The sequence below is a fragment of the Balaenoptera physalus genome, assembly GCF_965194825.1.
Source record: "Balaenoptera physalus genome assembly, chromosome: 3".
Classification (NCBI taxonomy): Eukaryota; Metazoa; Chordata; class Mammalia; order Artiodactyla; family Balaenopteridae; genus Balaenoptera; species Balaenoptera physalus.
Genome location: NC_138890.1, coordinates 12,720,768 through 12,741,843, shown reverse-complemented (window position 1 = coordinate 12,741,843; position 21,076 = coordinate 12,720,768). Strand labels below are relative to the sequence as shown.

The 21,076-nt window shown below is 57.3% G+C and overlaps 1 protein-coding gene across 4 annotated transcripts in view; it reads right to left on the bottom strand.

Annotated features, from left to right (window-relative positions):
• Nucleotides 1-20,446, bottom strand: part of KCNN1 (potassium calcium-activated channel subfamily N member 1) — a 29,017-nt gene extending 8,571 nt beyond the window's left edge. The window contains exons 1-5 of one of the 4 annotated variants that reach the window (XR_014261478.1): nt 14,319-14,562; nt 9,402-9,884; nt 8,626-8,721; nt 5,911-6,329; nt 2,784-2,925 (exon numbers count right to left, since the gene is read on the bottom strand). Coding sequence is in view for 3 of the 4 variants with exons in the window: in XM_082453411.1 (XP_082309537.1) it covers nt 2,784-2,925; nt 5,911-6,329; nt 8,626-8,721; nt 9,402-9,884; nt 14,319-14,486 (1,308 nt within the window). In the remaining variant the exon portion in view is untranslated. Of the gene's footprint in view, nt 1-2,783; nt 2,926-5,910; nt 6,330-8,625; nt 8,722-9,401; nt 9,885-14,318; nt 14,573-20,327 lie in introns of those variants that run through there. The other 3 variants (XM_082453410.1, XM_082453411.1, XM_082453409.1) reach the window with 3 other exon arrangements.
• Nucleotides 20,447-21,076: the final 630 nt, after the last annotated feature.

The window sequence follows — 21,076 nt, the reverse complement described above, 5'->3', positions numbered from 1 at the left end:
AAAGGATCAGCCAATGACTCTGCACAATAGCATGGATGCCACGTCCAGCAAAAGACACTGAGTTCAGAGGAGGCCATGCTGGGATGCCTTGAAGTTCAAGAATGAGCAAATGTGTGCTTTATAAGCTATTGGAAGGGGGTGAGTCCGTGGGGCAGTGACTGGGAGGGGACACACTTGGGCAAGGGTAGAAGAGGAGAGGTCTAACAGAAGAATTAGAAAGTGGCTTAAAAGACCAATGTGTGGGGAATTCCCTGGTGGTCCAGTGGTTAGGACTCTGAGCTGTCACTGCCGAGGGCCCAGGTTTGATCCTTGGTCAGGGAACTAAGATCCCACAAGCCATGCGGTGCGGCCAAAAAAAAAAAAAAGAGAGAGAGAGAGAGAGAGTAAAGACCAATGTGTGGCTTTGTGTGATACCTGGCTGTGTGGTGACAGAGAAAAGCAAAAACATCCCTGGGTGTAAACATTCCTGCACGTGCCGGGGCGAGGGCCTGGAATGAGCCACAGGGTAAACACGGAACTAATTTTCTGGAAGGAGGCTCATCCCAGAGAAGAGAACATGGCTTTTCTGTTTCGCTGCAGGTTTTCTGGGTTTAAAGCCATCATCTTATCTGAGAGCTCTTCTTTTTTCGTTTGTAAAGTTCATTTGCCGGGGGGTGGGAGTAGGGGAGTGGATTGTGGCCGATCTTTAGTTTTTTTCTCTTCCAATCTCAAAAAATAACGTAAGCAAACAGGCATAATGCCTTTTAACTGAGAGAGGGTCTAGGTCAGCTTGGCCAGGAGAAGTGAGGCCCCGGTGGGGGCCGGAGGAGGACGTGGACCCCCAGCTTGTGTCCAAAGAGGAGGGGACAAGAAGGGGGGAGAGAGCCATGGGCCTCGGGAGATGGTGACAACGGGGTCAGTTTACATGCAGTGAAGGGGGCTGGGAGGAGCCAATGGAAAGACAGCCCTTCCCTCTGCAGGAGGAAAGGAAACCACGGCGGGGATGGCATAATACTTTTGCAAGAACAAAAGCATCTCTCTACGAAGAAAAGGAAGTGGCCTGGGGCGGACCCTGGGGGGAATCGGGTTGGTTGACTTCCTTTGGCTTGTGGGTGTTCATTGATTTTTTTCACAAATTGAAACCGAGCAGGACCCTGTGGGGCTCCTGGGCAACAGAAGCCTTTCGAACAGTTGCTAATCAGGGAAGGGAAGGGAAGGAATGCAGACAAGGGAGGAGTAGCCAAGAAACCATAGTGCAGCCTTGGGGCAGGGTCCTGGTTCCACCTTAAGGGATACACATAAGAGTATCTTTGAGCTCTTCTGCAGAACTAAGGCCCCCAGCAAATGGAAGATGAACTATTTGATGAAGCAGTCTTCATTCCAGAGAGAAGGTCATAAGTTTGATAACCTCAAGAACCACAGAAGCTCATCAGGAGATCACTTGAGGCCAGATTAAAGGAATGCAGGCCCTGCACACACTCTGAGCCTTATCAGCATTTCCGTCCATGAACCATTGTATAAAAGTCCTCACCAGGGCTTCCCTGGTGGCGCAGTGGTTGAGAATCTGCCTGCTAATGCAGGGCACACAGGTTTGAGCCCTGGTCTGGAAGATCCCACATGCCGCGGAGCAACTAGGCCCGTGAGCCACAACTACTGAGCCTGCGCGTCTGGAGCCTGTGCTCCGCAACAAGAGAGGCCGCGATAGTGAGAGGCCCGCGCACAGCGATGAAGAGTGGCCCCCGCTTGCCACAACTAGAGAAAGCCCTCACACAGAAACGAAGACCCAACACAGCCAAAAATAAATGAATAAATAAATAAATTTAAAACAAACAAACAAAAAAAACTCCTCACCAAATCCTCCTGGGTTGGGACACACAGTTTTGAGGGGCATGAGCCTGCTGTGTCCCCCTTTGCCTGGCAAAGCAATACAGCTATTTTTTCCTACTTCACCCCAAACTCTGACTCCAAGATTTGATTTAGCACCAGTGGACAGAGGCCGAGTTTTCGGCATCAAAATGAACATGCTAATTGGGGGCTGGGGAGAGGAGTTCCCTACTGTAGGTCGAACAATTCATAATTCAAAACACGGAAAAGCACTTGTGGAGATGAAAGAAGCTTGGAGAGAAAGAAGGTTCCAGAAGGAGGGGATGGGCAGGGAATCTAATGATCAAATCAGGATAAAGAGAAGGCACCAGACGCCAAAGTTTGCCCATACAAGCAGGCGGACTTGAGAAGTCTTCAGGGAAGAAGGGGTGCTGCCTGGGCCCACAGGAGTCACAAGAGATAAACCTTACACCCCAGGGGCTCAGTGGGGTGCTCAGGACACCCCGGTAGTCAGGGAAGGATGGAGAATTGGGCTGTGATGGCAGGGCTCAGAGGGAATTGACTGGGCATCCGAGGCATTCATGGCTCTAGGCATTTCACGTAAATGAACAGACTCAGTCCTTGCAACAAGCAGGGGGAGTGGCGGAAACCGAGGCACAGAGGCATCAAGCCCGTTGCCCTGGATCCAAGGGCTGTGAATTAAGCAGGCTGCGAAGCATAAAGGGGCAAAAATGACTCTTGGTTCAGAGTGGACCACAGGATCTGGACTGGAGAATACAGTGGAAGCTACATATCTAGGGCTGGAAGAACCCAAGAGGAGATGTCCCCGGGAAGCCTGAGGGTGTCTTCTGTGTCACATCAGAGGGAAGGAGCAGGGTGGCGGAGGGGTGGGCTGACACAGGGAGGAACTCTGAGCGGGTCCACCTTGAGACGGCGTGAGCTCCCCATCAGTGGGGCTGTGCAAGGGCCCTCGCCCTTACCATGATGCCAGTGAGCAGGCACACGCCCTTCCCGCAGTAGGTGTGGGGCACCATGTCGCCGTAGCCGATGGAGAGGAAGGTGATGGAGATGAGCCACATGGCTCCCAGGAAGTTGCTGGTCACTTCCTGCTTGTCGTGATACCTGGGGGATGGGGGGAGCCAGGGAGGGCCCAGTCAATCCACACTGGTCCCTCTGCCTTCATCACACCCCCAGGAAGGCAGGGCCCTGGGTCCACCTGGCTGCATGGGGGCCTTGACTGCAGGGAGCTGATCACTCTGGAGGCTCAAAGTGTCCAGGGCACCGCTATAGGGCAGGGTGGGGGGTTGGTTAGTGCCGGCGGCAGCCCTGTGGTCCTCCTGAGGGTACCACAGGGCAGAGGGCAACCACTCCTTCCCAGCATCCCTTCCAACCTTCTCCTTTCACCTGACCCCCAAGCTGCTGGTTATTGGGCAGAGAGGGGTCCACCTGTGGGTGACGCACGTGAGCGTGCGCACATGAGGGGGCATGCACACGTGTTCACGCATGTGCACACAATCCCCCTCCCAAAGACAGACACACAGACAGATGCGAACGCGGGTGGCCACGGGCACCAGAAGCGGCAGGAAGTAGAGGCGAGGATTCAGGTCAGACAGCAGGAAGAACTTCCCCAGCCAGCAAGGTCCCAAGGAGGGAGGAGGACCCTACGGGGAGACAGGAGCCTGGAGGACCACACCCTGGGGCTTGGGAGTATTAGGGAAGTCAATACGTGGCGGGCGGTTGCCCCAACCTCGGGCCTGGGGTTCTCCTGGCAGTCAGGAGGGAAGGGGCAGCTTGCTTGGCACTGGGGAGAGGCCTGGGACTCCACTTTTGTTATTCAGGGGGACAGACCCCAGGGCTTTGCAAGGACATGATTTTGTCCCAATCAAAGCCGGGCCTGGGACCCTGGCCACACAGGCTATGAACTGGTTCTACCTATGGTCAGCCCAGGCTGGGGGACTAAGGGATTGGTTCTCTGGGTCTGGGGATGGCTCAAGGTTCTGCTCCAGCTCAGCCCCCTACCTGCAAAGCCCCTCCAGCTCTGGGAGGTCAGGAAGCCCTTTCCAGCTGACTCCCTCCTTCCTAGGCCGCAGGGGCAGGGCAGGGGGAGCTGGCGGGTAGGGCTGTTCCAGGCAGACGGGGCTGGGGTCAGGGGCTCAAGATAAGGAGGAGATGGAAACCCAAAAGGTGGGAAGGAGGGTTGGAGGCCTTCCCAGCAGGTCTGGGCTTTGAGAGTCCCTGCCCCACTGGAGGGTCGGGTGCCATTCCAGGCCCCTTCAGCCTGGACTTCCGGGCTGCTTGCTGGACAAGGGGGACCAGGGACTGAACCCCATCTTTCACTGAGGCATGTGAGCCCCAAGCTGCACCAGCTTCTAGTGTCTCTCTCAGGAGACCAGGGCTCCACACCCAGGAGGCCGGAGGAGTGGAGAACCCATCAGCCATCGGGGGAGGCGCCAGGTCCAGCTGGAGCTGTGGTGGGTGCTACAGGACCCCCAGGGCCAGGGAGTGGGGGGCATGCAGGAGGTGGGGTGGCTCAGAGCCACAGGGCTGGAGCGAGGCAGGCGAGAGGGCATCAAGCAGTGTCAGAGGGCTCAGAATTTAGGATTGGCTGCCCACCCCGGGCCCTGCCCTATTCCCCTCCCTTCCCAGGCACCCCTGCAGTGACCCAGCCTGGACCCCAGGGATGCCTGATGCAAGGCACCCTCTCCCACTCCCCAGATCTCAGTCCTGAGGTCTGTGGGAACTGGCACGGGGGCACATTAGGGGTCCAAGGAGCCCCTGTGTGATCCTCAGACAGTAAACCTTGATGACAGAAAGAGCTAGGCCCTCACCCCCATCAGCCCGACATCAGGCTGAGGCAGGGGTCATGGAGGGGGCGTTTGAAGGGGTGAGGACTGGGGATCTGGGGGTAGGTCCAGCCAAGGAACCTCCCAGAAAGCCCAGTCCCAGCCCCAGCTAGGGACAAGGCAGGAGAGACCCCTTCCCAGACAAGGCACCCCCATGCCCTGAGAGGTCCAGTGGGGCCCCTCCTTCTCCTGGAACCCCTGGGGGTTTCTGGAGACAATCAGGAATTAGGCCCTCAGGGATGTCCCTTTGCCCCTCAGAGCCTCAGTGTCCTCATATATAAGTCGGGTTGATGGCCCTGCACCTTCCAAGGCTGTTCAGAACAGACCCCTTACGGGGGTCTTAAAAGATTGGACGGTTTTCTCGTTCACCCCAGACCCAGTTAATTCTCGGAAGGAGCTGTCTGAGCCCCCTGGGGCCAGCTGCCCTGACAAGACACCAGAGCTAAGTAAGCTCTTCTCCCCCCTTCTCTCCACCACTGCCCCCACCTTGGTGACAAGGACCCCAGGGATGCCAAGTGCACATAGCCCAAGAGTGGCCTGCCTCCCGCTATCCTGGGCTTGACCCCAGACCCACGTGCCTGGCTGCACTGGGACAGGCTCTCCCCAGGGCCCTGTGGGCTCTGGGCAGGTCCCAGCCACCCGCCTCACCTCCCCACTCCCTCCCCTGGTGGCAGCTGATCTTAAATTCCTGGCGGGCAGGGCAGCTGGCAGCTCTGCACACATAGCTCGGCTGAGGGTAGGACTCACATGTTTTCCCTACAGTCCGGTGGGGAGGGCAGAGGGGAGAAGGAGAGCAGGTTAAATTGTGGGGAAGGGATAGGTGGATGGGGGGTGGTCCCTGTTCCTGCTGCCTCCACCACCCTGGGCCAGAGGTTGGGCCAGTGGAGGGGCCCCTGGGGGAGGGGGAGGAGGAAGAGGGATGGGGTCCTAGAGGGGTGCGGGGTAGGGGCTGGAGGGGAGTGGGGACACAGGGCTGGAGTCCCAGGGATGAGGGAGCTGCACTTGAGGGACTGTCACTGAGGCCAGGGACTGTCACTGAGGCCAGGAACTGGGTATGGGGGGGCTGTCACCAGGGTCAGAATCATGGGGATGGAGTGATGGCTGGGGGGAGGCCTTGGATGTCTGAAGTCGTGGGTAGGCATGGGGTTCACCAGGGTCAGAAGTCATGGGGACAGAGTGATGGCTGGGAGAGCCCTGGGGTCACTAAAGTCATGGGTGGGCATGAGGGTCACTGGGATCAGGGGTCAGGGGGTCAGGGGCGCACCTCTCACAGACCCGCACGGTCCAGGCGGCGATGATCCAGGAGGAGATGCTGAAGACAAGGAGCACGGTGCCCGGGCAGATGGTCATGAGCGTCTTCATGACGAAGCGCGTGTTGAAGGTGATCTTGTTGAGGGCGCCGATGCTGCGGCTGGAGGCGTCCGTGAAGATCCTGCTGTGCAGCAGCATGACGCGGCCCAGCAGGTAGAGACGCAGGAACATGGGCACAGACAGCAGCACGTCCACGTCGGCCTCGGCCGCTGCCGGCGCGTACGTGAAGGCTAGCCGCGCTGTCCACGTGAAGCGGTAGTGGCCGGGCACCGGGTGGATGGCGCACACGGCCAGCTCCAGGGAGATGAGGAAGACGCGCTCGCACGTCATGGCGATGCGCCAGTCGTCTGCCCCGTTGTCCACCATGAACAGCTGCGGAGGTCAGGCGGGCGGGATGAGGTGGGCCTCGGACACGAGACCAGGCCCCGGAGCAAGATCCCGGCCGAAAACCCCGTCGGCTTTTACAAGAAATATGGCCTCAAAGGCAAAACTCCCTAGTTCTCAGGGTCGGCCACAATTCAAGCTAAACGTGGCACAGATGTTCCCCCAAAAGTCAAACACAGAGTTACCAATGACCCAGCCATCTCATTCATAGGTATATAGGCGAGAGAGATGAAAACAGTCGTTCCAACACGTCCTTGTGTGCACGCAATCACAGCAGCAGTGTTCACAGGCACCCAAAGTGGAAACAACCCAAGTGTCCATCAATGGATGAATGGATCAACAAAATGTGGTCCTTCCACACAATGCAACATTACTCAGCCATAAAGAGGAATGAAGCATTGACATATGCTACAATGTAGACGAACCTTGAAAACATTAAGCTGAGTGAAAGAAGGCAGTCACAAAAGGCCACCACTCAGGGCCGACGAGGCAGGCCGACGAGGCAATGCTGCCGCCACAGTGGGCCTGGAAGGTGGGGCGTTGAGCCGAGGAAGATCATTCTCCAGCCTTCAAATCTAACGGAATTTGCCTGGTTAGGTCTGAGAGAAGTGTAGGACCTGTCACCCCTTTCTTCTTTCATATTTCTCCCTTCTGGAACAGGAATGTCTATCCTATGCTTATTCCACCATTGTATTTTGGAAGCACACAACTTGTCTGGTCACAGTTGGAGGAAAATTTTGTCTCAGGAGGAACAGTACCTCGAATCTCACCCATGTCTGATTTAGACGACATTTAAATGAGACTTTGGACTTAGAGTTGACGCTGGAATGAGTTAAGACTTTGGGCGCTGTTGGGATGGGATGAGTGCATTTTGCATGGGAGAAGGACAAGGATTTGCAACGTGGGCCAGAGGGTGGAGTGTTATGGACTGAACTTTGTCCCCTCAAAATTCATCCGTTGAAGCCCTAGCCCCCAGTATGACTGTATTTGGAAATAGGGCCTTTAAAGACATAATTAAGATTAAATGAGGTCATAGGAGTGGGGTCCCAATCCTACAGGACTGGTGTCATTTTATAAGAAGAGGAAGAGATACCAGGGATGTGTGAGCACAGAGCAAAGGCCATGTGAGGACACAATGAGAAGGTGGCCGTCTGCAAGCCAAGGAGAGAGCCTCAGGAGAAACCAACCCTGCCAGCACCTGATCTTGGACTTCCAGCCTCCAGAACTGTGAGAGAATACATTCCTGTTGTTTCAGCCACTCAGTTGTGGTGCTACAAACACACAGCGCTTCATTCTTTTTTCATTTGGCTGAATAGTATTCCATTGTATGGATGGACCACATTCTGTTTATCCATACATCAGTCAGTGGACATTTGGGTTGTTTCCACTTTTTGGCGATTGTGAATAATGCTGCTATGAACATACGTGTACAAGTTTTTGTGTGGATGTAGGTTGTTGTTTCTCTTGGGTGTGTAACTAGGAGGGGAATTGCTGGGTCATATGGTAACTCCATGTTTATCTGTTTAAGGAACTGCCAGACTGTTGTCCACAGCTGTATCTTCAGAACTGCTTCCTTTAGTTCAGGGGTCACTGTCCCCCTCCCCCAACCCCCAGCCAGATCAAGGACCCCTCCTGTGTGCCAGACCCTGGGTGTCCCCTGACAGGTCTGCATACAGTGCGACCCAGGTAGGATTTTCCTACACCCATCTCCTGCCATACCGTGGCTCCTTGAGGTCAGGAGTCAAAGGCCAGACTCAAGAGCCACATCTGGCACCTTTTGGTGTCCCCAGGCCTTGGTGCCAGCCTGCTGTGGTAACGCCTGCCTGACAGGCCCTGAACTGGGCTCTCCAGGAGCCTGGCCAGGTTTTGATCAACCCCTGAAATAGGAGAATAAACTCTCTGGCACATGATAAATCTTTCAAACACAGGGTCTGATGGACTAGGAAAAGGAACCTGGCGCTATAAACACTGGACCCCAGGGCTGCAAAACCTCAGAAGGCCCAGGGCTGTGAAAACAACCCACGTGCACCAGAACCCCAGCCCACCTCCTGCTCCTTCACTGTTGGTCTTCTTTACCAAAAAATCAATGAAAATTAAAATGAAGATATGCATTCCAAGGAAATTTAGAGTGATCTAAACAGTGTGTCTCCACAGAAGTCCTTTTTTTTTTCACTATAAAGAGGCTACTGATCCTTTTATGTCTTAGAGGGCTGGGGTCCCAGGTGGGCTGGGGTCCCAGGTGGCTGGGGGGAGGGGAGCTGCCCCAACCCCACTGGGCACTGACCTGGATCTCCCGGGCGTGGTAGAGGATGACCAGGCCCAGCAGGATGACCGTGGAGAGGCTGATGAGGCATTTGAGTGCAAATGAGTACAGGGACTCCTGGACAAAGAGAGAGGGCAGGACAGACACTGTCGGGGCAGGCAGCCCTCCTGACCCCCCACCTGGTGGCTTCACTCAGAAAGTGAAGCTCTGGGCCTTACTCCTTAGGCCTGGGCTGAGGGCAAGGTGGGCCCAGCACTTCAGCTTATAAGGCCTGGCTTCACATGGGTACAGCACTTTACAGTTTACAAAAACTGACCTCATGCAGACGTAGCACTTCCCAGTTTACAGGCTGACATGGCTCTCATCTCCCTCTGTCCTCACATCCACTTGGGGACCCATGTAACCTGGTCCTGACCGCTCTTGAAAAAGGGAAAGCTCTTTCCCTGCTCCTCGGCGCAGCCCTTCTCTGGGGCTCCCCCATGCCCCCCCCACCTTGACCTTGGGAGACAGCCCCATCCCCAGCTTCAGCCAAGGTGCAGCCTCTTGTTGCAGGGCAGAGGGAATGGGCTGGAGCCTTCTGGGCCCACCTGCAGCCTTCCTGCTGCCCCCACGGGGTGGACACAACAGGAGGCCCAGGGCCCCCCACCTTCCCACCTCCAGGGACCCCTCAGCATCCCCCACCCCCCTCCCTCTCCTAGGGCTGATGTGGCCCCCCACTCCGTGCCCAAGGAGTCTCGGGGAGCCCAGTGGGACCAGCAGGGCCTCCCTGGGGTGCCAGGGGCAAGGGCCACGCCTACCTTGCTGTAGACCCCCCAGGACAGCTCCGTCTCCGTCACCATGACCACAATGCCGAACATGCCGAAGATGAGAGCGTAGTCACTGAGACGCTTCCGCTTCTCAAAGAGCGCCCGCCGGTGGCCCAGACGGTGGCCAACGCTGGGGGGCTTCCCTGAGCCCCTCTGCCTACCCGCCTCATCCTCCTCCTCATCTTCCTCTTCTTCCTGGTCCTGGGGCTGCCCCCGGGGGCTGCCGGGTGAGGGCTGGGCCGGCTCACTCTTGGCTACCACCACCTGGATGCCTGGGCCATTCGGAGGCTGCGGCGGGTGGCCGGCCTCGGGGTCCAGAGGGTCTCGGCCCAGGGCACCCAGCCCGCCACCCAGTGGCCGTCCCCCGAAGCCATTGTGTCTGTGGCTGTTCATGACTATGTGGGTGCTGGGGTTGGGCTTGCTGCCGGCCGCCCGGGGCCCGGCATGGCTCAGCAACTGGGCTCCCGCACTGACCTGCAGGGCATGGGGGACACGGTCATGTCAGGGCCTCAGCAACTGACCAGAGGGCTACGGACCCCACCCCAGCACATTCTGAGGCTGGAGGGGCCAGGAACCGATTGCGGCTGACACGTGGATTGGCCACTCCAGAAATCTGCAAGTCAGCCTATGTCCCTCCTCTGCTCCAAACCTCCCCATGGCTCTCCAGTGCCACTGCATAAAAACTCAACTTCTCACTGTGTCCAGGAGGCCTCCGTGGTCTGGCTCCCACCCACCTTATCCTTCTCACTTTCCCCAGAGTCACTCCCTTCCAGCCACGGTGGCCTCCCCATTACCAGATCCCAGCAAGCTTGGTCCTGCCTCAGGGCCTTTGCACCTGCTGTGCCCTCTGCCTGGAACACCCTCCTACCAGACCTTTGCCCACTGACTTTTCTGTGTCTCCAGGTACCTAGAACAATGCCTAGCACACAGATGACATTCAATAAACACTTCTGAATGCCTCAAGATGGAATCTGCTGGCTGGTTTGCCTGGGAGGACTAGAGGCCGTGTAAATGAGCAGCTGGGAGGTGGTTCCAATCCAGGCTTGTCTCCTTCTGACCTTCAGGCTCTTGGACAAGTTAATCTCACTCTACTCCAGTTCCTCCCGTAGAGCTGTCCAAAGGCCTGAACACACTTACATAGTCACGGGATACGGCCAGGGGGAAACTGGGGACCATGGCCGTGGCTATGAGACCCTCAGCTCCCTCCTGCTTAGATGGAGGGAGGTCTGTGATCTCCAAACACATTGCAGGACCAAAGCAGCAATCCAGGATTTAACTCTAAAATCCCAGAACTGATTCTACAGGGTCTTGAGAGGCGTGCTTGGCCCGGTCCTGTGACCTCGGGCCAGACTCAGTTTCCCCACCAAGGAAACTGGCTACCAAGGAGGAGACTGTCTGATCTGCCCCCTGCTCCTGCACAGGGCAGTGTCCCGTGGCGTCACATGAAAGAGCAAGGACCTTGAAGACGATGACACGCACATGATGAGGCTGCCTGGAGTCCGATCTCCTGGGTCCCAACTTGCCAGATCCTTCCCTGCCACCCGCCCCCCCCAGCCCACTCTCTCACTCCCCACCCCTGCAGGCACCCCCTGCTGCCACCACAGCCTGAGTTTACTGAACACCTACTACACGCCAGGCTCTGTCCTTCGCACAGATTTTTCTCCTTAATCCTCACAACACCCCCAAGAAGAGGGTCTTGGGATTTGGCCAGTTGTACAGATGGGGAAACTGAGGTACCATGTGGTGAAGGGACCATCTCCTTACAAGGCAGATTCTGGACCAGGCTGCCTTGTGGGATTCTCCCAAGAAGCCACGCAGTGGTGGGCTGTGGGCCAAGTGTTGTCCCCTTGGAAAAGGCCAAGCTGGCAATGTGCTGGGGGCCCGGGAGAGGGGGCTGCAGGCACAGACAGGACACCTCCCTGGCCCTGAAGCCATGTTCCTGGGGGTGACAGGCTCAGAAAGTGTCACATCAGGACACGCCAAGATGAGCCATGTTGCCAGGCGGGACATGGGTGACCTTGGCCAGGGCACCACCGCATGCATTGCAGAACCACCTGTGCCTGTGGCCGCGCCCTGCCCCAGGCAGTATCTGTCCCACTCACTACATGTCCCCAGACGAGGGTGCCAGCACATGGTAGGAACACAAGAAACATGAGTCTTAGAATGTGTCCCACTTCCATCCATCTCACCAACCAGGCTGTGGCCACCTGTGACCTGATGCTTCACAGTTTATAAGAGCTGGCCCCATGTGGTCCCAGGATATCACAGATTATATGGGCTGATCTCCTGCAGGCCCAGCACTTCACAGTTTATAAGGCTGACCTTGGCCCTGACCTCTCTCTTCGTCCTCACAAGCACTCAGGTGCCACTCTCCTCTGGGCTAGAGCCCCTGCTTGCCACCTGAAGGGCTGTCAGCTGCTAGGCAGGGCTAAGAGCTTGCCACCAGGACACACACAGCGGCCCCAAACCCTGCCCTCGCCCAAGACACAAGGAAACCTCAGGCACCCCTCCCATCTTCCCTCCTGAAGGTGCAGCCGGTCCCTGCCCAGGGCTTGGGGAGCAAAGGCAGGAGAGGTGGTGGCCTGGCAGTCAGGACTGGAAGCGGGTGGGAGCGGTGCAAACGACCTTCCAAAATGCACCGATGAAGATGCAATTTGGGGATGTGACTCAGCCTCCCAACACACAGGCCAAATTCAGCCGTGTTTCCACCATGCTCCTCCTTGCCTGGCAGCCGTGTCCTAACGTGCCCTGGGCAGGGAGGGGGTGGGGTAGGGCATGTGAACAGGCGGCAGGTGGCTTCTGGGAGGGCCTTCTTAGTGCCCATGTTGTTAATGCGGACCTATTGCTTATTGCCGGCCAAGACCTTGATGAGAATTACCACATTTAATCCCTATTGCCACTCATCAAGGCAGGTGGCATTCTTATTCCCATTCTACAGAGGGGAGACAAGGTTCAGAGAGGTTCAGCACTTTGCCCAAGGTCACACAGCCAGGAAAGGCAGGGACTAAGTTAGTGCAGTCTGGGGGCAGTGGATGGCAGGATCTGCCTGGGTCCCTCTTGATGAGCGGCTGTTTGGAAAGGGAGCCAGCCTGGCCCTGTCCTTGAGGGGCCACAGAGCTCAGGACACAGGCATGGTGACTGTCCCACCCCTCCCACGACCTCATAGGAAATGGAAGGACAGAGTGGCCTGCCTGCAATCCCGCAGGAGAAAGGGGCAGCCCGTTTCTAAAGACTGGGTGGGACCATAGGGCCGTGGGGACAAGAGACCACACCCCTCCCCAGATTCACCTTCCCCTCCCTCAATGCAACCTGGGCCTAAAGCTGGGGTCCCCGGGACCCTCAGAGATTTCCCAAAGAACCAGAAGTCCCTGTGAAACCCCAGCCAAGGTTTGGATGTCCATGAACGGGTGTGTTTTTCTGGGTGAAGGCCCTGGGTTCTCCAAGGAGTTCCTCTGAAAAGCAACAAACATCCTATGGGCTGCATTTGGTTTTGAGGGTTCCTGGAATTCCCCAAATTGTCTAACATGTCTGGGGCACAAGACCTCTGTTCCTTGAATGCTGGGGTGAGGGGATGAGCAAAACCCCACCTTCGTGTACCATCCCACGAGATGCTGTGGGAAACCTGTAGGCCGAGCAGGGCCGGGGGGACCCAGGAGGGCTCTTGAGGAGTTGGGGAAGGTGTGCAGAGAGCAGGGAGCAAGGAGGCCAACTCCTCCGAACTGTCCCACCCAACAGGAAGAGAAAGAAAATGGCCAGACCTGAAAGGCCCTCGAGTGAACTCTTTTACAAATGATGGGTTGATTGCAGAGGGACCTTTGGGTGTCCCAGCCAGGACGAAGTCACTGCCACTTCCTCATCTACCTCTTTAGTAAAGGGGTGTCTCGGTGCCATCCCAGCAGGGTCGGTGGCCACAATGGAGTGAGATCTCATGTGGAAAATGCTTAGCACTCAGCCATGGGTACGCCTGTTGTGGTGACACTACCGAACACCGTGATCTGTCCTTCAGAGCTGGACCAGGAGAACGTGACCCCTGCCCATCAGTCTCCAAGGCAGAGCCTCCTTGGGGCAAATGCCCACCCCACTGCTCCCAGGAACCATGGCCAAAGCAGCACATGGTAGAACCTTCCAGGATATGTGGGTGAATTGTGGGTTGTGTGTCCCTGCGGAGGGTGGGGTAGGACCCTAGGACACACCTCCACCAGCACTCTTGGGGCCCTAGCTCTGCAGGGTGGACAGGATCTGTTCGTCCTTCCACCCCATGGGCTGCCCGACAGTGGGTGCAGCAAGTCGTTGGCTGACTGCCCCATCCCTTAGGCATTCCCCCCATCACCACCCGTCAGGAACCTGCCAGCAGCCAACAGGGTGCAATTAGCCTGCCCTAGCCTGCTGTCCCCAGTGCCCTCCACTCTGATGCATCTCCATCAGCATCTCTGGCTCACCCCCAGCCTTCAGCGCTCACATGTGTGGCCCCACCCTCCAGGACAGCCCAAGCAGTGCACTGTGCTGGGTACCAGACCTCTGTCCAGGGAGAGCTGGGGGACCCGGGTTTCCGACCCCTGCCGTGCTGCCCCTAATGGCTGGATACAGGGGCCAGTGGTGAGGGTCTCCTTCCTCCCATTACCAAGTCCGTCCTGGGTCACTGCCTCCACCCCGAGAGCTCCCCCACCGTATGTATGGAGTTTGGAGACTCACTGCTCTGCCCCCGCCAAAGTGAACCCAGTACCCTCCCCCTCCAGGATGGGGGTCCGTGAATCTTTACTCACTCGGGCAGTGCACATACACACATTGCCCCCGTCGCCGTAACCCCTGGGTTGCGGACCCCACGGAAACCCTCCTAGCCCCTGCCCCAAACCGCATCTCACTCCGGGACATGCCGCCCTGGGTGCCCCTGCCCATCCCACTCAGTACCTGCGGGGCTCGTCTTGGGCAGGCGGACGAGGCTGGAGGGGAGAGGGTCCCGCACGGCCGCGGACCCCCAGGCAGGGGCCGGGGCCGGGGTCGCGGGCGGGGACGGCAGCAGCGGGCGGGCGCGAGGCCCCGGGTCTGTGGGGCCGGGGGCGGTGGCAGCGTGCGCATCCCCCGCCGCCCTGCCCACGGGCCCGGCTGGGGGGCGAGCGCCCGCCCGGGCAGGGAGAGGAGGGGGCGGTGCGACGCCGACGGCGCAGCCGATTGGCCGAGCCCGGGTTGGCACCGCCCCCGGCGACCCCGCAAGCCCCGCCTCTATTTAAAGATCCCTCATTTCCCCGGTTCCCCCTTCGCTCCCCAGCGAGCTGCTGCTCCTCAAACTCACCCTTGCCCCGCGCCGTGGAGAGGACCTTAGCGAAGCGAAAACTCCCGACCTGGACAGCCTTTGAGAACTAACCACCCCTTTTCCAAAATCAGGTCCCCAAACTCCAGCCACCTCTCAACATTTGCGAGCCTGGGGGCTGATCACACCACGCACTTGCTGAGGGGACAACTTTGTAAAGTGACTGGACATCTCCCTCCTGAAATGACCTCATCAAAGTCCTCTCCGTGTGGGGGAGTCTTGGGGTGGGAAGCAGGATGTTGGCAAGTAGAAGATGCCTCGGAGTTGGGTATGGGGGCTTCCAGGGGTGGAGGGGGTGCCTGCTGGGGCAAAGGTCATCTTCTTTGGAAGGAGAGAGCCCACTCAGACTTAGCCCCCTCCCCCAGTCCTAACTCCCCAAACCAATGCCAGGATGGCAGAACAGCAGGAGACTATTTTGGGGGTCCCGCAAACGGTGCCCCTTTCCCCTGGCACTGAGGATGGCCTTGGGCAACATTCATTCAATGTTAATGGCAGCGCAGAGGAGCCGTGGGGACTGGAAAGTGGGGAGCCCTTACCTCCTCCTTTCCCAGGCAGCCTCACTACCTCAGCCTCACCCTGTCCCCACCCTGTCACCCTGTCACCTGGGTCACTGAGTCTGGCTCTGCCCTCCCCAGCCCAGGGGCTCCTGGGGGTAGCAGCTTCCCCCCATCTCTCTCCCAGTCCCCCATCTGTTTTATTCCTGGCCCTGAGCTTTGGACCAGGTCAGGAACATCTGATTGCTCATCACTCCCTGAGGGCAGCTGATCTGTTTTGTTTCTTCTGCGGTACCCAGAAAATAGCTGGGCTGAATGAATACATGAGCAGACAGCTGCTTGGGCAGGGGGTAGTGTCATGGGCCAGTGATGGTGGCGAGGCTGAGCACAGCCAGGTGATGGCCAGGGGTCAGCAGATGGGACTCCTGTTCCCTCCTCTCGAGAGCCTGTTCTTTAGCCCAGGCTGTCGGGGACACCCTGAAGAAGGCCTAGCCATGGTGACAGTGCACAGGTCTGTGATAGGTGGGAAGTAGAGGCCTGGGGACCACCCATACCCTGCTGTATCCACAGGGGCTCCAGGAGTGGGGTTGTGGGAACCCTAAAGGGACGCATCCTCAACCATGCTCCATCCTGCATCCCACTCATCCACTCACCAGCCCCCCCATCCCAGGCCTCCTCCGACTCCCCTCAGCTCATTCCAGGCCTTTGCACTTGCTGTTCCCTTGCCTGGGCCACTGGGGGCTCTTCCTAAAGCACAACAGTGATGGAGCCGCCCACATCTCTCTCGGGGTCTGGCACACATCCTTGTGCCGCATTCAATGCCCTGTCCCCTGACAGCCTGAGCCTGCCCCCGTATGGGTCCCTGCCTGACGAGAAGCATTCTCACCGTGCCTACGGGTCGACCCTGGCCTGCACAGACTGCTGTGGGGTCCCTGCAGCATCTGATGCTTTCTGAATTCAAGTCCAACAGGTAAACATCCAGAAATTCACAAAAGCATGGGCCACAGCCCCCAGAGGCTTCTCCAGCCCTCCCCCCCTACCCAGGCCCTGTAGGCTCTGCATCTACCTTCTCTCTCTGGAAACATCCCTATTTCCCTTTTGGGCTCACCTGCCCTGAGGGATCAGGGACCTTCTTCAAGGAGCTGATAGTCAATCTGGTGACCGATCACCTCCTGCCCAAGCTGGCCATGCTATCTGCTTGAATCTCACCCCTCTGAGACAAGGCTGGCATTGGTGGACAAAGGTAGGGGGGTGGATGAAAGTGGAGCTCTGGGTGGGATATACCTGAGTCTCCATTCCAGACAGCCTCTCAACAGCCCCCAGTCAGCTGGAAGGGACCCGAGGAACATACAAATGAACTTCAGCTGGGAGGCCCTCAGGACTCAGCCCCAGAAAATAACCTACAGACCAGTGAGGGGGTGGAAGCTAAACACAAAGCCCCTCCTCCAGAGGCCCGAGGGCTGGGCCACAAGTTCAGGGCAGTTGCCATGGGTCTGGGTGCAGGAGACCTGGGAGAACCTCCCAGGAACTGAAGGACCCAGAGGCAGTGGCCTGAGGAGGGGCAGACTGGCCACCTCCCCCCTCACCCACAAGCTGCGCATTCACAGAAATCTCAGACCCATCCTGGGTCTAACCAATGACTGCCTGGAAGGAGGCGGGACCCTGAGTCCCCTTTGAGTGTGGGGATGGCAGAGTGGGGAAGGTATTCACTCACTCTCTCATTCATTCATTCATTCATCCACCCATTCATTCATTCATTCACATACCCACTGAGCTCCTTCTCTAAGTCTGGTGCTGGGGATGCAGAGTCTGAGACAGATACAAACTTGCTCCTCTTGGAACTGATCTTCTAGAGGAAGGGAACAAACCTCTCCACGTAAAGGACTCCTAAGGCTTCCACACAAAAGCACTGGAAAAGGACTCCATGAAGTTGAGAAAAATAGGAACAGGGATGGGGAGCCTTTAACTACAATGGTCAGGGGAGGCCTCTCGGAAAAGAGAACATTTGAAAGGGGCCAAGGGGCCACCCCAGAAGAGCTGGAGAAGGGTACACCAGGCAGAGGGCACTGCAAGGGCAAAGGCACTGAGGTGAGACAGAGGAGGGTGTGTTGGAGGAAGAGAAGGGAGACCAGTGGGGCTGGAGAGAAGGAGTAAACAGGGTGGGGCGAGTCACAGAGGCGGGCAGGGGTCCCACTCACAGGGCTGTGTGTGGGAGGAGTCCGAGCAGAGCGGAACTCATGGAGGGTTAAGCCCCCTAGTGTCCTGTGAACTATGAGGGCAGGAAGGGGACAGGAAGGTCGGGGGGGGCAGGGGGAGCTGGGGCAGGCATCACAGAGGGCTTCTTCCTGGGCTCTCCAGTATTCAGGGGCCTGGAGAAGCTTCATTTATTCTATCGGCATTTACTGAGCACCTCCTGTAGGCAGGGTTTGCACCCCAAGCGGGGGATACTTGTGGACAAAGTCACACAAAATCCCCCAAACTCATGGTTTCAGGCCAGTGGGCAAGATAAGACCTTGAATCAATAAATATATACAACTGGCCCTTGCAGATGGTTCACAGCAGAAATGAGGCCAGGGAGGGGTGGAAAGGGACTGTGCCTGGCATCCCCTGGTCCTCGCCGCGGGCAGCCCAGTGAGGGGCCCTCAGTCCCTACTCTGAAGGAGGAGGTGGGAGCCTGGGGGTGACACGCAGGCAGGGAATCGGCTTTGTCATTAGCACGGAGTTCCCACAAGCAGCCAAGGTCTGGGAGACCCTGCCACATCCACCAGGGGACCCGCCCTGGGGCTGCCTTTTTCATTCAGCTGGCAGCAGCATCCCTGCTCCAGACACTTAACTTCTCCTCCCTCCCTCCTCACTCTCGATCTGGAAGGCTCCAGACTAACTCTTCCTCCCCAGAGTCCCCCACATCGAATGGGACCCCAGGCCTGTCCACCTAAATTCGCTCCAGGCCACCCCTCTGTCCCCATCCCTACAGCCCCTGCCTTGGCATAAGCCCTGGGGCAAAGGCTCGATGGTCAAGCACAGCGCCCTGCTGCATGGCTGTTCTGGTTTGAACAGTATCTCTCCCAGATTCCAGTTCATCCAGGACCTCAGAATGTGACCTTATTTGGCCACGTTATTGGTCTTTGAAGATGCAGTTAAATTAAGGTGAGGTCATACTGGATTAGGGTGGGTGCTAATCCGATGACTGGTGTTCTTATAAGAAGACCACGTGAGAAGACACAGACACACACACTGGGCAGAAGACCACATGAAGACAAAGGCAGAGACTGGAGTGATGCAGCCACAAGCCAAGGAACATCTGGTGCCACCAGAGGCTGGAAGAGACTTCTCCCAGAGCCTCCAGAGGGAGTGTGGCCCCGCCAACACCTGGATTTCAGACTGCTGGCCTCCAAAATGTGAGAGAATATATTCCTGTTGTTTTAAGCCACCCAGGTTGTAGTCATTTATTACAGCAGCCCCTGGAAACTCATACAGTGGTCATGGACAACCGACTGTCCCTCTCTGAGCCTCAGTTTCCTCAGCAGGGCAACGAGGACCCTCCAAGGGCAGGGGGAGGGGCTAGGGAGCTAATCCCCATTAAACGTGCCAGGCATACTGTGATGGCTGACTGGATGCTCCCAGTTGCTACTGGCCTGATCATGACCTGGACCATTTCAAAAGCTCCTTCCTGACCTCTCGGGCTCCAGTCCAGTCTCTGCTAGGCCCCCGGAGGGGTCTTTCCTTGCTAAAATATGATCATGTTGCTGCTAATTCCTAGTGCTCAGTGGCTCCCCGTGGCCTGCACGGCATCTGTATGAATAGATCCCGGGCATGGCTCCAATTGGCCACTGGCAAACTCCTATTCACCCTTCAAGACCCAGCTCAAAGAGCAAGAACACCTCCTCCAGGATGCCTAGCCTAGATTTCCCCAGGCACAGTTAATCCCTCCTTCCCTCCCCATGGTCCCTCAGCATGAGGCAGAAACCTGGCCACAAACAGTTCATCCTCCATGGCCAGCTCAGTCCCAGAATCTGCCCACTCTTCTCCATCCCTGAGACCCCACCCTGGTCCTGGCCCAGCTGACTACTCAGATGCCCCTTTGGCTTCCCCTCTGGCCTTCTGTCACTTCCACTCCTGCCCCAATAGTCCCTGTTCTCCACGGAAGCCACAGGGACTTTTGAGAATCATAAATCAGACTATATCTCTCCCCTGCTCACACACACTCCATGGCTCCCCAGTGTTCTGAAGTCCACTCCTTCACCTCAGCCCCTGCCTGCAGACACCCCTGCCCTCACTTTCCTCCTTGCTCATTCTGTTCCAGCCACACCAGCCTCCTCACTGTTCCTCAGACATGCCAAGCTTCTTTCCGCCTCAGGACCTTTGCACATGCTGTTCCCTCTGCCTGGTATGCTGCTCTCCCAGCTCTTGCCTGGCTGGCTACTCCTCCTCTTTCAGGTCTTAGCTCCTGGTCAGCTCCCTGGCGAGGTCCCTCTGCGCAACTACCGGAGCCTCCCCTATGCCCCAGTCATTCTCTAATACATCTCCATGTTTTATTTTCCTCCCAGCACATATCACAAGGGCATATTTGGCCCTGCCTCAGTGCTTGCTGTGTTCCCAGTGCCCAGTCCTGGGCCCGGCATACCACAACTGCTTAGTCTTTGTTGCTTGACTAAATGATCCCACACATCTGGGACTGGCACTTCTGTCCTCTCCACATCGGCAGCTCACTGCTGACACCAGAATGTCCATCAACATTTGCAGGAGAAAGAAGAAGCAAAGGAGCTGCTCCCCAAGGGTTGTCCCCAGGGAGTGAGGCCATGGGATCTGGGTGGTGGAGACTGTGGAGGTTAGGGTCCCTCCAACCCAGTTCAACTCCCTCCTTCTGGCTGTGTGACTCTGGGTGGATCACTGAGCCTCTCTGAGCAGGTTCCCCGCCACCAGTGATCAAAGAAAGTGGATAGTGACTCTCCGGGGGGCTCTAGAACTCATAGTCATTATAATAATAATAATTATTAAATTATAAGTATTGTTTCAAAGGTTGGCACTTTTATCTTAAGTCACCAGTTTTTCTATCCAACTCCTGGCCCCCTGCCCCCGACCCCCAAATGTGACCTGAGTTTGCGATTCACTCACCCTCCCTCGGGTGCAGGGGTCTTCCTGATGAGGCACCACCAAACGGCCTGTCCCCTTCAGTCCCGCTGGGCTACCACTTGGCTGGCGGGGGGTTGTGGCCGCTTTTCTTTCCCCCCTGACCTGTAAGGACCAGACATGGGTTGTGGGGTGGAGCAGGGCCCCAGGAGGGCAGGCAGCGGACAGCTCCCAGACGGCAATGGTCTTTAGAACAGATCTACACTCTGACCAGCTGGGTTACCTTGTAAGTTTTAGGGAAACTCACGATCAGTGGCGTTGTCTGTCCAGTGGAGCCCTGTTGCCTCCCGCATGCCCCTTGGTGAACCTCTGCTGATACATTCCTCCCATACCAGGCCCCCTCCCTGGAGGCCCCCCTCCTTCCCCTGACACTGAAGGCTCTATCTGCCTTTCCTCAGGCTGCTCCCTGTCTTCCTCTCCCCACCTCGCACCCACCAATTCCTTCACCACAGGGAGAGCTGGGTGGGTGAGGCTAGGATGTGCTGGTGTGAGGATAAAGGAGTCAGGAACCTCTGGCTCTATTCTTGGCCGTCCCTAAATCCTCCCCTTTTTGCAGCTGCCCTGGGAACTGTAGCTCCCTCACAGTATTCGCTGTCTATACAGGGCTGTCTCCAGAATCCCCATATGACCACAGTACCCAGGTCTTGCCCTGGAGGAGAGGGCAGAAGGGGACACAGGGCAGCCCCATGGTGCAGAGGGGTGGGGGAGACCCCAGAATGGGACTGAAGGGAAAA